This window comes from Onychostoma macrolepis, chromosome 19 (assembly GCF_012432095.1).
Source record: "Onychostoma macrolepis isolate SWU-2019 chromosome 19, ASM1243209v1, whole genome shotgun sequence".
In the NCBI taxonomy this organism is placed as follows: domain Eukaryota; kingdom Metazoa; phylum Chordata; class Actinopteri; order Cypriniformes; family Cyprinidae; genus Onychostoma; species Onychostoma macrolepis.
The window spans coordinates 5,829,718-5,850,628 of NC_081173.1; the positions used below are offsets into that span (position 1 = coordinate 5,829,718).

Here is a 20,911-nt window from a genome sequence, read left to right on the forward strand (position 1 = left end):
AAAAGTATCTGTACATTAAGACTAATGAGAGAAGGCTTTGACTTCCCTTTAATCAGCTTAAGTAAAGCATGGCCTCCAATGTGAGGGATGTCTGCTCTTAACGCTAACCCTCTCCTCCTGTCCTGTGCATCGCAATGTGATCATGACAACAAAGTCCTTGCAGAACAAAATGTGCATTTTTTCTTGAAAACCACACACATACACGATATCATAAATGCAACAAGTGTATGTGTTTCTGCATGAAATAGCTCTATAATTCTTCATATGTATGCATATATATTGAGCATTTTTATGTGTATCTCAATCATATATATTATATATACATACAAACATACACACACACACACACACACACACACACATATATATATATATATACAAGAGTTCAGATGCAACTCTAAATGCCATCTAAAATTTTCATTTAAAATTAGCATTTTTATCAGGTTCAGCAATTTTACTCTCATGGCAATGTATAGGTCCTTTTCTATGCAATTAAAGTGACACAACTGAACATAAATATAGGAGCCTGAGAAAAATGATCATTTTAGAAGAAAATTTCAGATGGCACTTACAGGCTTTTGCATCTGAACTCTTCATATATGTATATATATATATATATATATGTATATATATTCCTTTGGTTCCTTTATATTATTTTACTTTTATCTATATAGTTCTGACTTTTTAGTACTCAAGGAGTGACAGCAAGAGTCAATACTGAGTTCTTGTTGCCAGGGCAACGGTGGCTCTCATAGGCTTTTTAGGCAGGTCATGTGACCAGCAGCTTTGACGTCACTGTGGGAGGCAGTTTGGTGCTCTGAACTAAGCTGCGGGTGAGTCTTGTGGAGTTTCTCGTTGGAGCTGCTGGTTGCATCAAAGCTTGTTCCTGATACCTGTAGCTGCATATCAGCACTGAGGCCACACAACGCCTCTTCCCTGCCGAGCTCCCCGGGTTATGGCCATCTAAAATCTCACGGCACAGCACCAGAACAACCACCTGAGGTGAGTTCTGTCATTTTTGTGCATGTTTTGCTGTTTTTCTTGCAGGTGAAGTCTGGTATATGCTGGCTGTGCACTGATGCACTGTCAGTGGATGTGAAATTGAAAGGAGACAGCCGAGTTTTTCGGTATCCTGTGAGGTTTGGATGAAAGGAATCAAGCTGTTGCTTGAACGTGAACAAGATGCAACTATATGAACTGTTAGGATAAGGACATCTCTGTGTGGAGAATGAAGGTTCAGTTTTATCCCATCTTTATCCAACCTGGAACTGACAAGAGTGCCAAAAAGCAGACCAGAGTGGATTTCAGATCATTTGGCTTTGGATAAATCCTGGAACATAAGGCTTAGAGGAGGGACACTGCCTGATTTCACAAGAGGAACATCTGATCATCTGAACAAGCCCAGATCTGAGTTCTGAGCTACATCGCATGCACTTTAAAGTGCCATGTTGACAGTATACATACTACAGTTTTTTAGAGAGATAGCTTGGACACTTACACTGGGGGAAAGAATGGTGTAGAAGCAATTTTCACTCAGAAATTGCTAGTAAATTATACAATTAATTACATTGAATTTGCATGCAGTTTTCAAGTCTAAAGTAGTGTTTTTTTCTTTGTAAAACATACTCTAATAATATTAGTTTTATTTACAACTTTGAAAAAAAACAACATAAAAAGTCTAACTGGTCGCCAAATTCTTCACATTTTTGAATCCCCCTTCAGCTTTTTGCTTGAGTTCACTTCAGTAAGTACAAAAAGTCCATGTAATTAACATAAGCTCATCAATTATCATTTAAAGCACCTAAAAAAAACATTAGACTATGTCTGTGCAAACATTTTAATGGCTCACACTTTATTTTAACATCCAATTCTCGCTATTAACAAACCATTAACTGTGACTTTTGCCTCAGTAAACTCCTAATTTGCTGCTTAGTAATAGTTAGTAAGGTAGTTGTTAAGGTTAGGTATTGGGTAAGGGATATAGAATATGGTCGTGCAGAATATGTGCTTCATATGTTATTAATTGGCATGCTAATAAACAACTAGTTAATAGTGAGAATTGGTCCCTATGCTGAAGTGTTTTAATGCATGTGCAAAGTCACACTCCAGTTATAACAACTCTATTGTTTCAAAGTCACATGGATTTGTGTGAAAGAGGAAATAAGCCTTTTGCTCTAAATGACTTAATTCTCATTATTGAGTGGTTGGTCATTAGTAAACTGAAAACCAGAAGAGGAATCAGATAAAGTCAGGTGGGAACTCAGGTTAAGTAGCAAACTTGCTCTCAGAAGACTAGAAAACATCTCAGGTTGCAGGAAGTTGTTGAGGCGCTCTTTTTTTTCCCTTTTGCATTGTTGTGGCATGCATGTAGGTTACACGGTGACGTTAATGTTGTAGATCTGACAGGCTGTTCAGAAAGCACACGTACTGCTCCGAGAGGGTTTTTGAGAACACACAAGTGGGCGCTTGGAAAAATGTGACGGTCTGTGGGGATGTGGAAACAGAGACGCTCAGCTTTGTGGGAGAGTTTAGTAAAGCCCCAGAGAGAGGGAGAGAAAAAAAGAGAGATAGAGAAGGAAATGTAGAAAGGAGAGGGGAGTGTCTGCTCAGAGAGTTTCCTGTCAACATACAGAGCTGATATAGAGAGGGAAGAGAGGAGGAAAGAAAGCTGGCAACATCACAAGGTCCAACAGGTGAAACTGAAGTGCATCATTTACATCAAGGTGGGTCAGAAGCTGAATGTTTTTCTTGCTACTGTCACCTTTGGCTGAATTTGGCTTGTAGGGTGCTTTTCTTTGTAAAGCTGCCTTGGAACAGTATGTATAATGAAAAACGCTACTAAATCTCTTCAATTCAAACAGTCTGTGGGTAGTTGACATGACATATCAGACAGTACGCTGTTAAAAATAAAGGTTCCAAAAAGGAGTTTTCACAGCAGTTCCATTGAAGAATCATTTTTGGAAAAGAACCTTTCAAAAAACCTTTCAGTGAACAGAAAGAACCATGTTTTTTCCTTAGTGTGAAGAACATTTTAAGTCTAAAGAATCGTTTTCCACTATAAAGAACCAGGAAATGGAATGGAAAGGTTCCAAGGATGTTAAAGGTTCTTCGAGGAATTATAGATGCCAAAAAAAAAGAGAACCTTTATTTTTAAGAGTATAACAATAGTGTCATGCATTGTGATGTTCTGTGCTTGATATAAAACTGTTTTTAACAAAAGTTTGCAATTTCTTGTATAATTAAATATATTAACTGAGACCTCATATTAACTTTAAAAATTAAATATTGAAGAAAACAGCAAAAAGAGTCATCGAAAATATCTATCTATTTCTGCTTGTCTGTCAATCTTATAACAAATTTATATAACTATTATATCTTGATGTTAACGTATACATAGCATAACGTATACTGTATATATCTATACCTTCTTCTTATAGGCTATCTTGATTTTGACCAAAATTCAATTCAATTCAATTCAAAATAAAATAAAAATCAAGGACGTTATTTATGTATTAGGTGTCTAAAGCATGTTGCAGTGATTGGGATCAGAGTGTTATGACCAATGCTGTCCATTAATTCCTTCTGTTTAATAGTGCACCTCATAAGAGTGTAAATACGAAGCATCCACTTCTCTGAGTTTCAGCTTCAGTATAAAGGTGGTAAAAGCATATACTGTGACTTGTCTCAGTTATAAAGTGCTTCATTAGATCCTGAGAACTTTTGAGTCTCGGTGGAGCATGATGGAGCATGTGAATGAATCTTACGAGGATTGTGTGTATTTTTAATGAGGCTGAGGGTTCAATTATTACTGTAATGTTCATCTCAAGTACGTACATTCACAGCGACAGCAGCTGAAAACGGTAATTGCACTTTGTAATGAGCTGTGGTGTCGAGCGATAATGATTTCACACTCGAGTTCCTCTACATTCAATTTGTGAGCATTGAGGCTTTAATGTAAAGGCATTTCCTGTTTGCGTGCATCATGCGAAGCCTCTATTGCTGTAATTGAGCACGATTTCAAGCTGTAAACGCTACGAAATTTTTTTTCCAAAAATAGGGGCTTTGCAAATATTTACACTAAGAGCATGTGCAGGAATTGTCGAGCGCGGCTGGCGATGGCGTTTGGTGCCGTTCTCACAGATGGATGGAGGATTGTGTCGAGGTCAAGTAAGGATAGTTTACAAGCAGTTAACAATTTTAGATTGATGGCTGGTCGTTTACTTTTGAACTAGACAAAAATGCTTTATGTCAAAAGTCTGGGTATTAATACAGAGTTGCTGTTTCTTTAGACAGGAAATATGGACCTTTAACGACCTCAGCACTGTCAGCCGAGAGTGTGTGATATTTATAACTACTTTCAAGTGCATTCACTGAATTTTTCTCATACAAGCAAAACATTTAGGAGGTCATTTTCCTCTAGCTTTCGACTGCTTATGTTTGCACAAATGTTAATCTGACATGTTTCTCTTATTTAAAGCTACACGCTTTGTTTGACAGTCTTTTGAAACCATCTAGAGAAGGCAAAGATCTCAGCAGAGGTCACGCTGAGAGAAAAGGACACCATTTTAGCCTGGGCCTGTAAATCCTCATATAACAATCACAGACTTTCTACATGCATGCAGAATTCCAGCTTATTTTAAAAACTTTTATGCTTTTAATTATAAAGGGTTCATTTCATAATGCATATTTTATTTCATATGTGCACTACTGGGCGGTCTTGAGGTTGCAGATTTATGCACAGTAATGAATGTCTCAAAACATTTGTGATTTTGACTTACAAAAGCACAATGTTGTGTTTTACGCATTACCAGTGGAATCCAATGTGTACATTATACCTGCTGTATTCTTTATCACCAATATAAGATATTTAGCGGTCCTTACATAACAGACATGAGTCTATATTTATACCCTACTGCTTCAGATTAGCCCTGCAGAACCTTGAGTTAATCCTGCAGGTACAAAGACACAGAGAGCGAGTGAGTGAGAGAGAGAGAGAGAGAGATTGTGAGGGAAAGCAGATTTAGTTAGCTAAAGGAAATTAAACGTGAAGTTAAAAGAAAGTTTTTGATGCATTTTGTGCTCTTGCAATCAGATTTCAGAGTAGCACTTTAGTTTACGGACCAATTCACACTATTAAGTTGTTTATTAGCATGCATATTACTTGCAAATTGGGTGTTTATTAGAACTTATAAAGCACATATCAATGCTTTATTCTGACAATATTTTAAATCCCTTTATCCCACCCAATACCTAAACTTAAGAACTACATTACTAACAATGAATAATCAGCAAATTAAGAGTTTATTGAGGCAAAAATCATGGCTAATAGTTAGTAATAACTATTAAAACTAATATTAGTTTAATATATCAATATTAGTATTTATTGGCTGTATCACTTATGGGCAGATTTTGCTAAATGTGATTGAAATTCTTAAACTGTCCGCTATAGGGCATTTGTTACTTTATTAAAAAATAATTCTCCAATCTTATAAAATGAATTTGAATGTGTGAAATTCTTGTGGCGCGGTCACTTTTACTGTTGGCTATGATTCCAGAATATAGTGCGGTGAATGTTTACGCTTATCAACCAATGAAATATTACATTTTGTTCTTTCCGACAACAAATCACTTGAATGCGTGACTGTTTTTATGAATGTGTCATTGAATTGTTCACTCAACCAATTCATTTGAAAAAATGCAGATTCTGAGCGACTTTTTTGTTTAATAACTGTTACATGAAATATCACATTTAGGAAAACCAGCATTCCTCCTCCTTACGTGATATGGCTTAATTATATCAGATGTTATAAATGAAGAGCTCCGATGCAAAAGCCTCTAAAAGCCATCTTGGTCAAAAATGAGATAACGATACTGAGTGAATGCTCTCTACACATAGTAGGTATATGTTCATCAAGTACTTTCACTTCAAATGCGCTAAATCCCAGCCTCAACCCATTCAGAAGTACCAGTACTTACATAGAAAACTATACATAGTAGCTAATTTGAAAGAAAAACGACAAACGTACTTAGAGGATTTTGCATCTGAACTCTTCAAATATAAAAAAACGAAACTCATAAAGGAGCATTTTTGCCCCATTTCTTTAATTTCTGAGACACTTTTATTCATCTTGGTGGCATTTTTGGCGTCTTCTGTGAACAATAATGCATTTGAAACATATTGTGAGGGATTATGTGATTATGCGAATTGAGCATAATTCATTATTTTCTTAATCAGCATTTTTGTTGTTTTCCAGTAAAAACATATAAACCCTTAAAACAAGATCAAAAGCTAAATGTGCAGAGACTGTTTTAATCATTTATTTTATTTATTGTTTCATGCTAATAGTTCATTATTTCCAAAGTTATTCTTAAGCTTACATTTTAAAACCTGTGAAATGAAATGTGAATGTGAAAACTAAATGTTTATAAATGAGACATAAATTGATATTGATGTGGCATGCATTTGGCAATAGCATAGCACAGATGTCAAGTGCAGATTGAGGTGAAGAGTTACCAGCAATGAGCCACAGAAACCGACAGTAGTGCAAGGGTTGGCATACAGTTAATAGCTGAGAAACATGAAATTCATAACTAAACATTAATCATTGATGCTGATTCATTTTCATATTGCGCATGCTAGCTATCAGCCAACGGTCTCACTTGATGCTCACTTGATTTTTCCCCTCGATTGTAATTTTAGCATACACTTATTGAACACAGCAGTGTAAATGCAGCGCTGTCGATGACTGTTAATGTGAAGGAAATTTCCGCATTGACTAATGTCACTAGATGTGCCCATGATAACAGAAATGCTGTTCTTACACAGCACTGTATGTTTATTTTGGTGAGCCTGGGAAAGAACAAGGAAACTATGAGAGCATCTGATGAGTTTTAATTTCGTAGCCCCCTCACAAAGATGAACGCAGCACTGACATTTTCCACAGTCGTAGTTCTGTTTCGGAGCTTGTGGTTTTATTTGGCCTGCTGTGGTTTTGAAGGGTGGAGGAAATGGAGGGGAGGTATCAACTTTTGTATCACATGACCTGCACCTTCCTGTGCCTTGTTTCATCGTTTGTATGGCCACTCGAGTGAGAATAATCATTTCTATCATTTGGATGGCTACTGTAAGTCTGTCAACACAAGTCACATGTCACAAGTTATTCATTTCATTGCTGAATGCACCAAAGGTGAAAATGAAAATAGCTGAGCTCTGATGCTCATATTTGATTGATTTACTGAAAGAGTTTGATTTCAGCTTGCAACATTTGATCCCTTTTCTCTTTTGTTTGTTTGTTCCTCGTGAATAATTTTAAAAGGATTTTCTTAACCTCTAACTACTTGTTGTCTTGTCCATTCGTTTATTTATATATTTAATGCAATGACCAATGAATGAATGAATGAATGAAGTCGCTGGGGTATATTTGTAGCAATATCCAAAAATACATTGTATAGGTCAAAATTATTGATTTTTCTTTTATGCCAAAATTCATTAAGACATTAAGTACAGATCATGTTCCATAAAAATATTTTGTAAATTTTCTAGTGTAAATATATCAAAACTTAATTTGTGGTTAGTAACATGCATTGCTAAGGACTTCATTTGTACAGCTTTAAAGGTGATTTGATCAATATTTTGATTTTTTTGCACGCTCAGATTCCAGATACTCAAATATCTCAAATATTGTATCTCGGCCAAATATTGTCCGATTGTCCGATCCTAACAAACCATACATCAGTGGATTATTTATTTATTCAGCTTTCAGATGATGTATAAATCTGAATTTTGAAAAATTGACCCTTCATTTATTTATTTATTCAATCAGTCATTATTTATTTATTTTCATAAATAAATAAATAAATAATCAATCTTTTTTTTTTTATTTGTCTTGACCAGTAAAATAGCTAAACATCCTTCAAACGACTGCATAGTGTATTATGTCATATTTTTGGATAGTATATCATGATTTTTTTTATCCCACTGGCAGAAAGTATTCTATCATTTCCGCAGTAGTATTTATTAATATTTTCAATTACCTTTTATTTTTAGTTTTGTCTTTTTATTTTAGTTATACGTTTAGTTGTATGTAGTTTTAGTTTTTTTATATATATTTCTATTTAGCTTAAATTTGTTGTCATTTTAATGCTTCAACTGAAATGTATTTAATTTCAGTTAGTTGGTAGCTTATTTGTTTATTAGTGTAATTTCTTTTTTATATAATATTATTTTATTTCAGCTTAATTTCAAATACCACTGTTTAAACACTATAGTGTGTGTATATATAGTTCAACTGGTTATTTCTAACCTGTCTCATCTTGTTTGATATTCTTGAGAGGTATTATTCTCTTGTGCTGATGAAAACAGGTTGTTTGGTGTGTGTGATGTGTCACCTGTCCTCGGGACATCAGTGCCTTGTGTCCACCTGTGTCTGTGGGCAGGCGTTATATAAGCGTGACGTCTCCTCAGGGCGATTGGAGGCTCTAAGAGTCTTAGGCTTAATTTGAGACAGAGATCTTTGAGCTGTTGACCCTGGAGTCCAAGAACATCAGAGATCTGCGAGCCAGCGGCTCTGCTTTATAAACACAGGCTGAGGAGGATCAGAAGAGATGTCTCTGACAGACCAAACCTGAACATGAGCATTCAACTTTAGGCAATGTGGTGACTTTAACTTCAGATAATGTATTTTGTTTATTTCTTTCCAAAAGCAACATCCTATCGTTTGATTCATCCATAAATCCCATTGTTGAAGGCATGTTTTTAATACAAAGTCGATTCAAATGCAACTGTTTTGTGCTTCGCTAACAGTGAGGTTAGACTGGTCTGTTACCATGGCAACGGGTGGAACGTAATACAAATGCTGCTATCCTTTAAGCAACTAAACTCTGATTGATCACAATGCTTTTATCCACAGGGCGGCACAAAGGTCTGCTGTGGACAGATTGCTCTGTTTGGTGCTCAGACTGGACGGGTGGAGGAAGTGCGTGTGTGGGGTGTGGGGGGTGTTTTGTGACAAATGAGGATATAAATTTGTATAATGACAAGGGTATGACAGGTTTTACAAGAAGAAGGTGACTCTTCAGGACATTACCCCATGTCCCCACTTTTCAAAACGCTTATAAATCACACAGAATGGAGTGTATTGAAAATCTGAAATAGCAGAAAGTTTCCTGTAAGGGGTAGGTTTAGGTGTAGGGTTGGTGTAGGACAATAGCACATACAGTTTGTACAGTATAAAAACCATTACGCCTATGGAATGTCCCCACTTTTCACAAAAACGAACATGTGTGTGTGTGTGTGTGTGTGTGTGTGTGAAGGCGATGGTTTGTAGAGAGGGGATACAGCGGTCAGCAGGGGATTTTTAGTTCAGATGAGGATGAGCACTGGGCTTGATCAGGCCTCAGAGGATCATGGGAGAATACAGCAATTGTTCATTGAACAGTTATAGGTGTTCTATGGTGTGCCCATGTTTTAGCAGAAAAACAATTAGATGGTGAACACAGGACATTTTGTTTAGAGAAACATCTATGAGAAAGTTGATATTTCAATGAAATAAAAACAATTAGAAAAATTGACAAGCATTGACAAAGCAACATCTGAGCAATACAATTTTCTTTTAGGCTCTCATGCATGGCCATATAATTCAATGTTTTATTTTAACATTTTCTTTATTATTTTTTTAATATACACTACTGTACACTACTTTTTTCTTTTTTTCTTTATTAATTTTTTGAAAATGGTATATTATGCTCGCTAAGGATGATCAAAAATTTAGTGAAAACAGTAATATTGTGCAATATTATTGTAATTTAAATGATTTAAAAATAACTGTTTTCTATTGTAATATATTGTAAAATGTAATTTATTCCTGTGATCAAAGCTGAATTTTCAGCGTCATTACTCCAGTCTTCAGTATCACAAGATCCTTCAGAAATCATTGTAATATGCTGATTTGCTGCTCAAGAAACATTTATGATTATTATCAGTATTGAGAACAGTTGTGCTGCTTCATATTTTTGTGGAAACCATGATACAGATTTTTTTATATAGGTATAAAACATTCAAAAGAACAGCATTTATTTGAAATAGAATTGCCTTGTAACATTATTAATGTCTTTACTATTCCTTTTGATCTAAATAATACTTACTTACTGAATAAAAGTATGAATGGGTGAAAACTGCCTGAACACCAAACTTTGAAACAGCAGTGTTTAATCATGTAAGGGGCCAATCAAAATGAATTTCAACCTAATGTCATTATTTTTAGTTATATTATTTACATATGTGACTCTGGACCACAAAACCAGTCTTAAGTCGCTGGGGTATATTTGTAGCAATAGCCAACAATACATTGTATGGGTCAAAATTATCTATTTTTCATTTAAAAATCATTAGGATATTAAGTTAAGATCATGTTCCATGAAGATATTTTGTAAATATCCTACCATAAATATGTCAATACTTAATTTTTGATTAGTAATATGCATTGCTAAGGACTTCATTTGGACAACTTTAAAAGCGATTTTCTCAATATTTAGATTTTTTTGCACCCTCAGATTCCAGATTTTCAAATAGTTGTATCTCGGCCAAATATTGCCATATCCAAACAAACCATACATCAATGGAAAGCTTATTTATTCAGCTTTCAGATGCTATATAAATCTCAATTTCGAAAAATTGATCCTTATGATTGGTTTTGTGGGACCAAGATCACATATTTTCTTACATACAGTACATTTCCAAAAGTGGAAAATGACTGGTATGATTAATATCTTCACATCTATTTGGCTGACATTTATTTGCCTAATTCATTTCAGCATTTATGACTGACAGTTTCCTACGAGCACATACTGACAGTGAAAGAGAAACAGATGTGGCACGGATAATGGAAATGTGAGCTGAACTTTAAAGATGTTTTTATACATCTTATTCTATATCTTTTGTTCTTCTTTTTTATTATTTGACTCATTTTGTTAAATAAGACATAAATAAGCACGCTATATAAATAGCATGGAGCTGGATGGACACATGCGCTACGTGAGGAGTAGTGAAAGGCAAACTGATGGACTGCTTCCTGTTTACAAGAGGAGGTTCAGTTTCTCCATCTCTTAATCTCCCCAATGTTATTTTTGTCCCCATCACTCTCAGTGGATATGGATGAGAATAAAGAGTCATTATATATAAAAATATGTGTCTCACATAAATATAATGCATATAAAAATGACTTTTATTATGAATATTTAATGCAATTTTTATATGTTAATATAGAGAGTGTTCTGAATACAACTACAAAAATCTTAAATTTAAATAAGATTTTTAAAAATAATTTTTAAAATTTAAAAAAAAATATTTTTCCCTTTTTTAAATATCATAGGGATTTTTTTCCAGTTTCTCCTTGCTATATTAAAATCAACCAGGAAAAACACCCATTTTATAGAATTACCTTAATATATGCTCTCTAGATAATATGTGTGTAGAGCTGCAGACACGTGGGGTTTTATGAGAGATTTGCATCAGGAAGTGATTCGGGTGCAGCTGCACGCGCTCACACACACACACACTCACACACACACACTGCAGCAGGTGAAAGCATCACTGCGGTCTACCAATGGAAAGTTCAGTTGACAGATGGGAAAAGGAAGAGAAATTTTAGATATGTGGCATATATGTGCTTTGCATTCATAATAGTACGTTCACAGCGAGGGACTCGTCCCGTCAGGGTTTAGGCATTGTGTATTACTGAAGCGCTCACGAGACTTAACTGAGAATGTTGTCATTGTCTCCAAAAAATCCAAAAGGAATAGACTCAAATGAGAAAATTGTTGATATAAAGTGACAGTACACTCAAAAACATGTTGTAGGATTATGTGGGATGCATGTAGGATTTACTTTGAAACTTTTCACTCAGAAATTGCTAGTAAATTTCAAAAATGATTACAAAGAAATAAAACACTGTGAAATTTTGAAGTAGAAAGACTGAAATAGTATTTTCATGCCTTTAATACGTGTATGCCAATAATCTTTGTTTTATTTACAACTTAAAATGTATGTGCACAGAATCAGATCAGATCATTGATCTTAGAAAAAACATTTTTTTATGGCGATCTCTGAATTTTAATGGCAGACTATCGTGGCAAATCTGAGAAAAGCAAAGATTGTTGAAATCAATTCTGAATGTTGAGATCTCTTCACATGTGTCACTGGGGGGTTTTCTCATGATAAAAATCTGAGGAAATGGAGATTTAAGAAAAAGTCTCCATTTGCTTTCCATTTAATTTCACTGATGTCCAGGAGAATCTGTTTAAAGAGATCTCAGTAACTCTTTACTTAAAGCCTTTATGTATTATGCATTATAAAGGGTTATTTAAGGCTATAATGCATTATAATTATTCATAATGTGCATTGTAATACATTATATCTTGTAGTAAATAATTATAGTAAATTATAATAATATAATTATATAAATAAGAATTTAAAATGCATAGTGTAACAAAGAATTTAATAATGTATTAATTATGGTTACAGTTGTTCATGAGATTGTACAATGCATTATAAGGTGCATTTCAAGACATTATTAATGCATTAAAACTACTTTTATAATGCATTATACATAAAGGCTTTAAGTAAAGTGTTACCGAGACCTCTTTTGTCATTTTCTTTCCTATATGTCAGTGGTCCTAAACCGGAGCCTTAGCAAACTTATACGGGAGCTTTAAGATGACTTAAGACAAAATAAGTACTAAAATGAGCTACTAAAAATCCATCAAGTTCTTATTTTATTTCACCACCTCAACATGCATTTTTTATCTGAAGAAACAGGGTTCCCACAATCTTGGATATATAAGATAGCCTAATTTTAAAAGACTTGGCTTCAAAAAATGTTCTTAAGAATATTAAAATGTTGACTTCTTTGTAGAAAACAATGGCTCTTTCTGTTCACCAAAAGCTTCTTTTGGGAAACTCAAATGAACTGATGAATTTTTAAGAGTGCGTAGGTTGTTTCTTTGCTGTGAATTCTGTTTTTAATCTTGCATTAAATGTGATCAAGTTAAACCTATTTCATATGTATTAAGGGTGAGTTAAAATGAGAGTAGTCTGTTTACTCACTGTGAGGCATTTAACTAACAGTTCTTCTCTTCTTCTCCTTCACCTCTAGTTGAAACCACACCATCAGCATGGGAAAGCAGAACAGCAAGCTCCGTCCCGAGGTGATACAGGACCTGTTGGAAAACACAGACTTCACTGAGCATGAGATCCAGGAGTGGTACAAGGGCTTCCTGCGGGACTGTCCCAGCGGCGCGCTCAACATGGAGGAATTCAAGAAGATCTACGGCAACTTCTTCCCCTATGGAGACGCGTCAAAGTTTGCGGAGCACGTCTTCCGAACCTTCGATGCCAATGGAGACGGAACAATAGATTTCAGAGAGTTCATCATCGCCCTGAGCGTCACGTCACGCGGCCGTTTGGATCAGAAGCTGAAGTGGGCCTTCAGTATGTACGACCTGGATGGCAACGGATACATAAGCAAGGCAGAAATGCTGGAGATTGTACAGGTGTGTGAGTGTGACTCTCTCGGTTGAAGCACAGATATATGTTATACAACAGGTTAGGGGTGGATCATTTTAACAGTTATTCATGCAACAATACATATTAATGTTAGAGTTTTCATTAATAACCATTGCTATATAGATGATAACTTTGTCTAGCGCTCTTATGAATGATTTTCGCACGAATTTGTGAAAATTTAACTACTATCCACCTTTTTCCTACGCCCCATGACGCTTTGTGCAAATTATGGGAGTAACTTCGGTTTTCACTGTAAACAATCAGCAAATGGTTCGCTCTATTAAAGCAATTATAAGCATTTTCATTAAAAGGACATTTAAAAGTGTAAAAGCATTAACAGATTACTTTCAACACACCATGAATTACTCTCAAAGATCCTCCTTCTATCTGCAGCAATATTAAGGATGTGTTAAATATCAGTATAGTAATATATGTCTATATATCGTAACAATTACATTTCACAGCATCCGTGTGAAAACCTGAAAAGAGACATGAGGATTTGGGGATGAAAAGATGAAAGATTCCTGGTGCATTCCAGGGAATCATTCATGGATTATATCGTAAATTAAACTGGGAGAGCAGACCACAAATGCACGGTAGCCTATACGTTGTCTTTTTTCATTTACTTACAGCGGAGTACAAAGGTACGAAAGAGGATTAGGGTCAAGCAATAATTAAAAAATAAAACCATCTCGAGATTAAAGCCATTATAATGCGAGATTAAACTCGTTAAATTTAGAGAAAAATTTTGAAATAAAATGTTGAGAATAAACATTCGACTATTTTTTTTATATTGTTTTGACTTTTTTTCCTCAAAATTTAACGATTTTTATTCTCAAAATTTAATCAGTTTATTCTCGACTTTATACAGTTCAATCTCGCATTATAATGACTTTAATCTTGAGATGGTTTTATTTTTTATTATTGCTTGACCCTAATCCTCCTCCGTACTTAGGAAACAGAAATTTCAGCCGGCTTAAAATAACTATTCTACAGATATTGTTGTTATATCACGTCACATTAATATACCAAAAGGAATACTACAAGGATTATTTGTAGCGAATTTGAAATGATTTATTGCAGTCTTTTTGAGTGGAACTTCCCCAAACCGGAAGTGCCTCCCATAATTTAAAATGCAGTAGGCTCATTAAGAAAAAGGTGGATACTGAATGAAATACAGTAGCATAGACTTCTTCATGGTTATTGTTTGCATATTTCATTTCATTCTGTAACCTACTTGTTCTACAGATCTGTGTACTACTGTTAAATGATACTGTACTGCTTTTGATAGTATTGATAACATTTCTGACAGATAATATCATGATGTCTTTTGTGTTTGCCTTAACGAATGTGGTCCTGTCGGCAATAACCTATCCACAGGCTTTTTTGATTACTGTCAGTTTAACTGTGGTCGATGCCAGATGTAGTTATGAAAACAAATTTTTTTTTTAAAAACAACATTTTCAAATCTTTTGTAAATAAGATAAAGATATCGCTAACTCAAAACTGCAACTTCCCACTTTATTAAGTTTCTAAAGTGGCAAATTAAGTGGAAAAGACAAGTCCATAAACGCTTATAATAGCTGGATCTGGCAACACAGAGGCTGCACCCATGCCTTCACTTCGGCAGCGTCTCGCAGCGATCATTTTCACACCACGGACGTTAAACATTCTTGCAAACTGTCCAAACTTAATTATACATGCAGCAAATAAGTCATTCAGAAAACAATTTTTATTTCTGAACATAAAAAAATTACTGAGGTCCGGACCTCGGTGGCCTCATAGCTGGCAACAAGATACATTTTGATACTCAGGTTTTTAGATATTTGTACTGCAAAACAAGACATAAATACTCAATAAGAAAATAATTTGGCATGAAGAAATTTAATCTGCGTGTTTAGTGTTAATCTGTGTTTATGTCCAAACCATCCAAAGGTTATTTTGATTGTAGTTTCGCCCACACACAAATCTGATTGGTTCAAAATCCAGCTCTCTGATTGGTTTAAAAATGTAACACTGAAAACAATAACTTTATGCCTGGTTAGATCATGTTTAGATGTTGAATATTTTGAATATAAGTGCAGATTATGCTGGTTTAAATAAACTAACTTTCAATGTTATATCACAAGCTTGTTTAAATAGTACCTATATGAGAAGTTTCCATGAAACACTTGAAATGATATCGCTATCAATCAACCATTGTGTACAAAAACACATGTCTTTTGACTTTATACTTACAGAGAATATATTTCCAACCTTATAGTGTACACTGTAAAAAAAAATCTGTATTTTTTACAAAATAATTTTGGCAGCTGTGGTTGCCAGAATAATTTTGTAAAAAAATACAGAAAAACTGTAAACACATTTACAGATAAATACTAAATTCAACAACACACACTGCTATTAAAATCTGTTTTGAACCTTTAACATACTGACAACTGCCATAATAATACAGGTGGTAAAAGAGAAAGCCACATGAAGAATCAAAGTTCATCAAAAGCAGCTTTGCCACAAGCAGAAGTTATATATTAATATATAGAAGGTGCACAGAGTCATTCATGCAAACACAAAACACCATCGTGGTAACACACATGATACTTAAATAATGCAATAAACATTCATTAAACAACAGAAGATGTAACATAAAGCCCAAATGTACATAACTGACAACAAAAACTATTAAAAAACATGATTATTTAAACAAAATAATTTTAAATATGGAGTGTCACGCAGGGAATTCTGGGAATATCAGTTTACAGTTTTTGACTGTAAATTATACATTGATTTGTTTTTTTTTACTTCTAAAAACTGTACAATTAACAGCATTTTACTGTAAAATTACATAAAATGTCTGGTTAGATCTTTTACAGTTTTTCCCTGTATATAGTATGGGGTATATAGTTAACCTATTAACAGTTTTTTTTTCTGTAGCATTTTTACTAAATGTTACAGTTAAAATTACACTTATTTTTTACAGTGTATATTAATATATTTCAGTAAATAATATGGCAAATCAATACTATCAAACTGCCTCCAGGAAATTTCAGGTTTTAGGTTTGTGCCTTATTATCGTGTTTTTTAGACCAGAAAATTATAAAGTTTTCAGTTGTGCATGATGTTTTGCTCAATTAGGGAGAGTTGAGTGCTGCAGGCAATTACCTTTTGCTCGTATTTAGGTAAATTTCACGCTGTTGGAGCAATTGGTGTAATGCGTCAACTTCCCAAGTGCACTCTCTGAATCTGACAGCTGAGTGCAAGCAAATAGCTGTAATTTTCTTTTCAGATCATTCAGTTCTCTGGGAAAAGTGGTTGCTATGGTTACTTTGAAAAAGTTATGAAGTGACAGCTCCAATTCTAAATCGTACCCAGAGTCCTCTAATTTTCTCTAATAAGATTTACTGCCTTCTTAGACCTTAACAGCATCTTAGCTGCACTCCCAAACTAAAAGGTAGCCAATTCTAAACCAGAATTCTAAAACCAACTGCTAGAAGATTCTAAAGCAGCACTGCATTATTTCCCCAATGAGACAATCCCAGAATGCACTGCAATGAGTTCAGAATCATCTAAGATTACAGAATATTCCATCATGGAAGAAAAGGGCAATTATAAATGTAGTTATGCTAGTTAGAGTACCGTGTTGTTAGCTTAGCGACATGCTAAAGCCAGATGAAATAAACCGAGAGTTTTATTTCTCTTGTTTGCAAGCTCACAGCAACAGTGAGGACACTTAGTAGTTTGCTGCCTTTGTAGGCAGCAGTAAACAACAAGGAAGCTCACTAGCTTGTCTTGTTCTGTATGAGTAGAATTTTGCACTTGTTGAACAACATCATGTTTTTTGTGAGGTAATACCTTTTCTAAAGCTGATTTTGATTTGGTCTTCCTCAGGCCATCTATAAGATGGTTTCTTCAGTGATGAAGATGCCAGAGGACGAGTCCACACCTGAGAAACGCACGGATAAGATCTTCCGCCAGATGGACACAAATCGTGATGGTGAGCATCCTATACTCTTGTGAAAAAGAAATGTGCTTAATTGTATAGAATGTGCACTTAAAGTATATTTTAAAAAACTGTTCTTGCAGATAATTTAATATTAATAAAATAAAAGTAAGGGTACTTAAAGAGAGACACTTTCATGTTTTTAACACTCAAATAGTCTTTTAAAAGGTGCACTTTGTAATTAAAAGTTTTACTTCAAAGTACATTTTAAATCATTATGTTTTAATCTTGTCATGTTTTAAAGAAGTACACTTATTTTGATGTGTTGACTAGCATAAAGTACATATAAATTACTTGACTATAATTTTCACTGTAGTGAGTTATTTGACATAATTACATTTAAGGTTTATATGCAGTATTTTAAATGCGCTATATTGCGAATTCATCATTCCATGTGTTTAATGTCATCTATATTTTTGTACAACACACAGATATGCCAACGCTATCTCACGACCAATTTGTACGTATTTTATGAGGTGGCAAATTCGTACGAATTCGTACGATTTTGTATGATTTGTTCACACCCCAGTGACGGGGCGGGGTTAGGTTTAGGTCATTCGTACAGATTCGTAAAATACGTATGATTTAGCAAAAATCGTATGAATTGGTACGAGTGAGGTCGTACGAATTAGCCACCTCGTAAAATACGTACGAATGCCAGTATGCCAGTACCGTATTTCTAAGACAATAAAATGAATTATGAAATGATATAAATATGCACTTAAGCCCTATATAAGTGGGCCAGAAAGCACTCTAAAGTTCAACTAATTGCATTTAATATAAATTTAAACTATAATATTTTTCATTTAATTGATGCTATTAAATGTTACTAAATAATAAGTACTCTTTTTAAAAGTATGTTAAAGTGTACTTCTACAAGGATAATTGTATTGGCATTTAAGCTTAAGAGGCCTCCTAAACCTTAGGCATTGGTAAAGACTTTTTTTGCATTTCGCGAAAATAAACTGCTTTAAATATGCAAGTGCTTTCAAATTTCTAATCCATGCTAATCAGCCAAATCCTGGTTATTTTTGACCTTTGACCCTGTGTTGTCCCTCAGGTAAGCTGTCGCTTGAAGAGTTTGTAGAGGGTGCAAAGAGTGACCCATCCATCGTGCGACTGTTGCAGTGCGACCCCAGCAGTGCGGGACAGTGAATCCGCAGTCATAACCTCTCTTCCGCAAGTCTTTCTGTGTTCGCTCTCCTTCGAATATCAGCAGAGCATGGACTCCAAAACCACACCCCTATCTCAGTGTCTGTGGGTTTCCCGCTGAACACCACGCATGAGAACATTATTTCCCCACAGGCACAGGTCAGGCAATGGTGAGAACCAGACATACAGAGATCCTACACAAGAAGCTTGTGTTCGTGTGTCTCTCTGTATTTTGAATTCCTCATATAAGGCTTTTTGCAATTGAACACAACAGGCAGTGATGCAAGTGACAACACATCCTGTTGTAAGCTTTTGGTACTGAAATAAACACCTTCGAAAAGAGCTTTAAATAATAACAGTGCAATAACAAAATGCACCAGATGAAACTTTCTAAATAGTACAATATAGTTAATTAGAATTTAATAAATTAAATCAATGACAAATGTCATTCCTTGTGTTCCTAGTATTTCAGTTCCATTCAGCACAAACATCTATTTAAAAGAGAGTCACTTGGGCGACATAGTTTTTTTTACTTGAATTTTTTTTTTTTTTCAACATTTATTGCATTATGATGCCAGAGCCTGTGATAGATTCTTAAAAGGGCGGTTGGGGTCGAGTTTTATCGTGATGGTGCTCCTTTAATGTGCATCAGGACAAATAAAAAATAATTTTTTAAACGTTAATACTCACTGCATAGGACTGACAATAACCAAATAGTTGTAAAATATCATAAAACAAAGAAATATTTTCATAGGGACAACAATAATTTTGATCTTGCTGCTTCAAAAGAGAAGAAAAATGAAAAAGTATTAGACAAAAAAAAATGTAGATATAATTTATGGTGAAAACTTATCACACCACAAAAAAAGCTTTTCTTTGTGAAACTGCTGTTATTATTAAAATATGACATTTTCTTTTGTTTCAAATAATCATTTGTACAGTAAAAGCATATGTATGTAGGACTGTGACAATGAACAGCGAAGACCACATGTTACTATGCACATGCACGACGGACCATGAACCCCTGCAGCATTTACTGCCAGACACCAGCCAACACATTCACTTCATCCTTTCCAGACACTTTCTGCTCTATCCAGACCTCGATTCAGTCAATCTTCTGCCCACACCATCAGCTGTGAACAAATACTACAGGTTAGCACGAGTGACTAGTTTAAGTACGATTCATATTTGACTGAATCTTGGCCTTAGTATTCGGTTAAGGTCTTTATTTTTATATCCGGCTCAAATCATTTTGCACGCTGCACCTCAAACTGAATGTATTCTCTGCATCGACTGGGACACTCTGTACATTTTTGGATGAATATGTGTGTATGTGGTGTGTATGTGATGCTTTTTGAGTACTCGTGTGTTTATTCAGTGTTTGTCTATGCATACTGTACGTTTCGGTCAGCACTTGTGAGTGTGCAGTGGAGTGTAAAATATTAATGTGTAAGGATATTTCTACACAACCTCAGGGTTTAAATGCAAGGGACTGTGTAAATGGATGGCGCATGCTTTTTATCTATAGTCTATTTATAAATGCACAAACACTCGCTCACATGCAAACCACATCACATCTGAGGCCACATGCAAGATGGATAGCCATCGGAAACTCTCTGCAATTTCATTTTCTGTGAAGTCAAGGTTGTAATGATCAAACTTTCCTCAGCCACATGCTGATCAGATTAGCTCATGAAGGAGCCTGAATTCAAAGCTGATCTTTTATGTTTGTAGATCCTCCTTCATAAAAACAATTTAGCATCTGGCATTTCATTTCAAACCACAGAAGACAGCAACATGTGGTCAAGTGCCAAACACAGATTAATATATATGGCAAAACAAACAGTGTTCTATCAGTGTTTGCTGTACAACTGTTATCTGTCAAACTAAATGTTTGTCATCATCATTTTGTAGGTTTTATATGGTAACCTGTACATTGTGTGAGTGTAGATATTATAAACGCAGGCATCTGTTTTGGTTATATCATAAATAAAAATCTTAAGAAAGAAAAATGGTTTGGTGTCTGATGGTCTTACATGAATATTAAAAGTGAATATATGATAAGTTATTAACCCAGGGTCAATCGTAACTCTGGGTTAAAGGAATAGTTTGAGCCAACTTAAAATTTTAAGGCAACCAGCTTCAGCAGATTTTTGAGTTTTCTCAACTTGTCGTTTTAAGTTTGTACAACAAAAATTTGA

General features: G+C 34.8%; 1 protein-coding gene across 4 annotated transcripts; it reads left to right on the plus strand.

The window, feature by feature from the left end:
* The first annotated feature begins 853 nt into the window (after positions 1-853).
* On the plus strand, positions 854-20,722 carry ncaldb (neurocalcin delta b). 4 transcript variants are annotated; one of them, XM_058754052.1, is made up of 4 exons: positions 854-1,002; positions 13,152-13,548; positions 17,447-17,552; positions 18,619-20,722. In XM_058754052.1, exons 2-4 carry the CDS (start codon positions 13,171-13,173, stop codon positions 18,711-18,713), a joined length of 579 nt encoding a protein of 192 aa, XP_058610035.1. In that variant the 5' UTR covers positions 854-1,002; positions 13,152-13,170; the 3' UTR covers positions 18,714-20,722. The 4 variants fall into 4 exon arrangements, with proteins under 4 accessions (XP_058610035.1, XP_058610036.1, XP_058610039.1 ...); XM_058754053.1 differs by lacking the exon at positions 854-1,002 and adding an exon at positions 2,322-2,723; XM_058754056.1 differs by lacking the exon at positions 854-1,002 and adding an exon at positions 4,145-4,167.
* Positions 20,723-20,911: the final 189 nt, after the last annotated feature.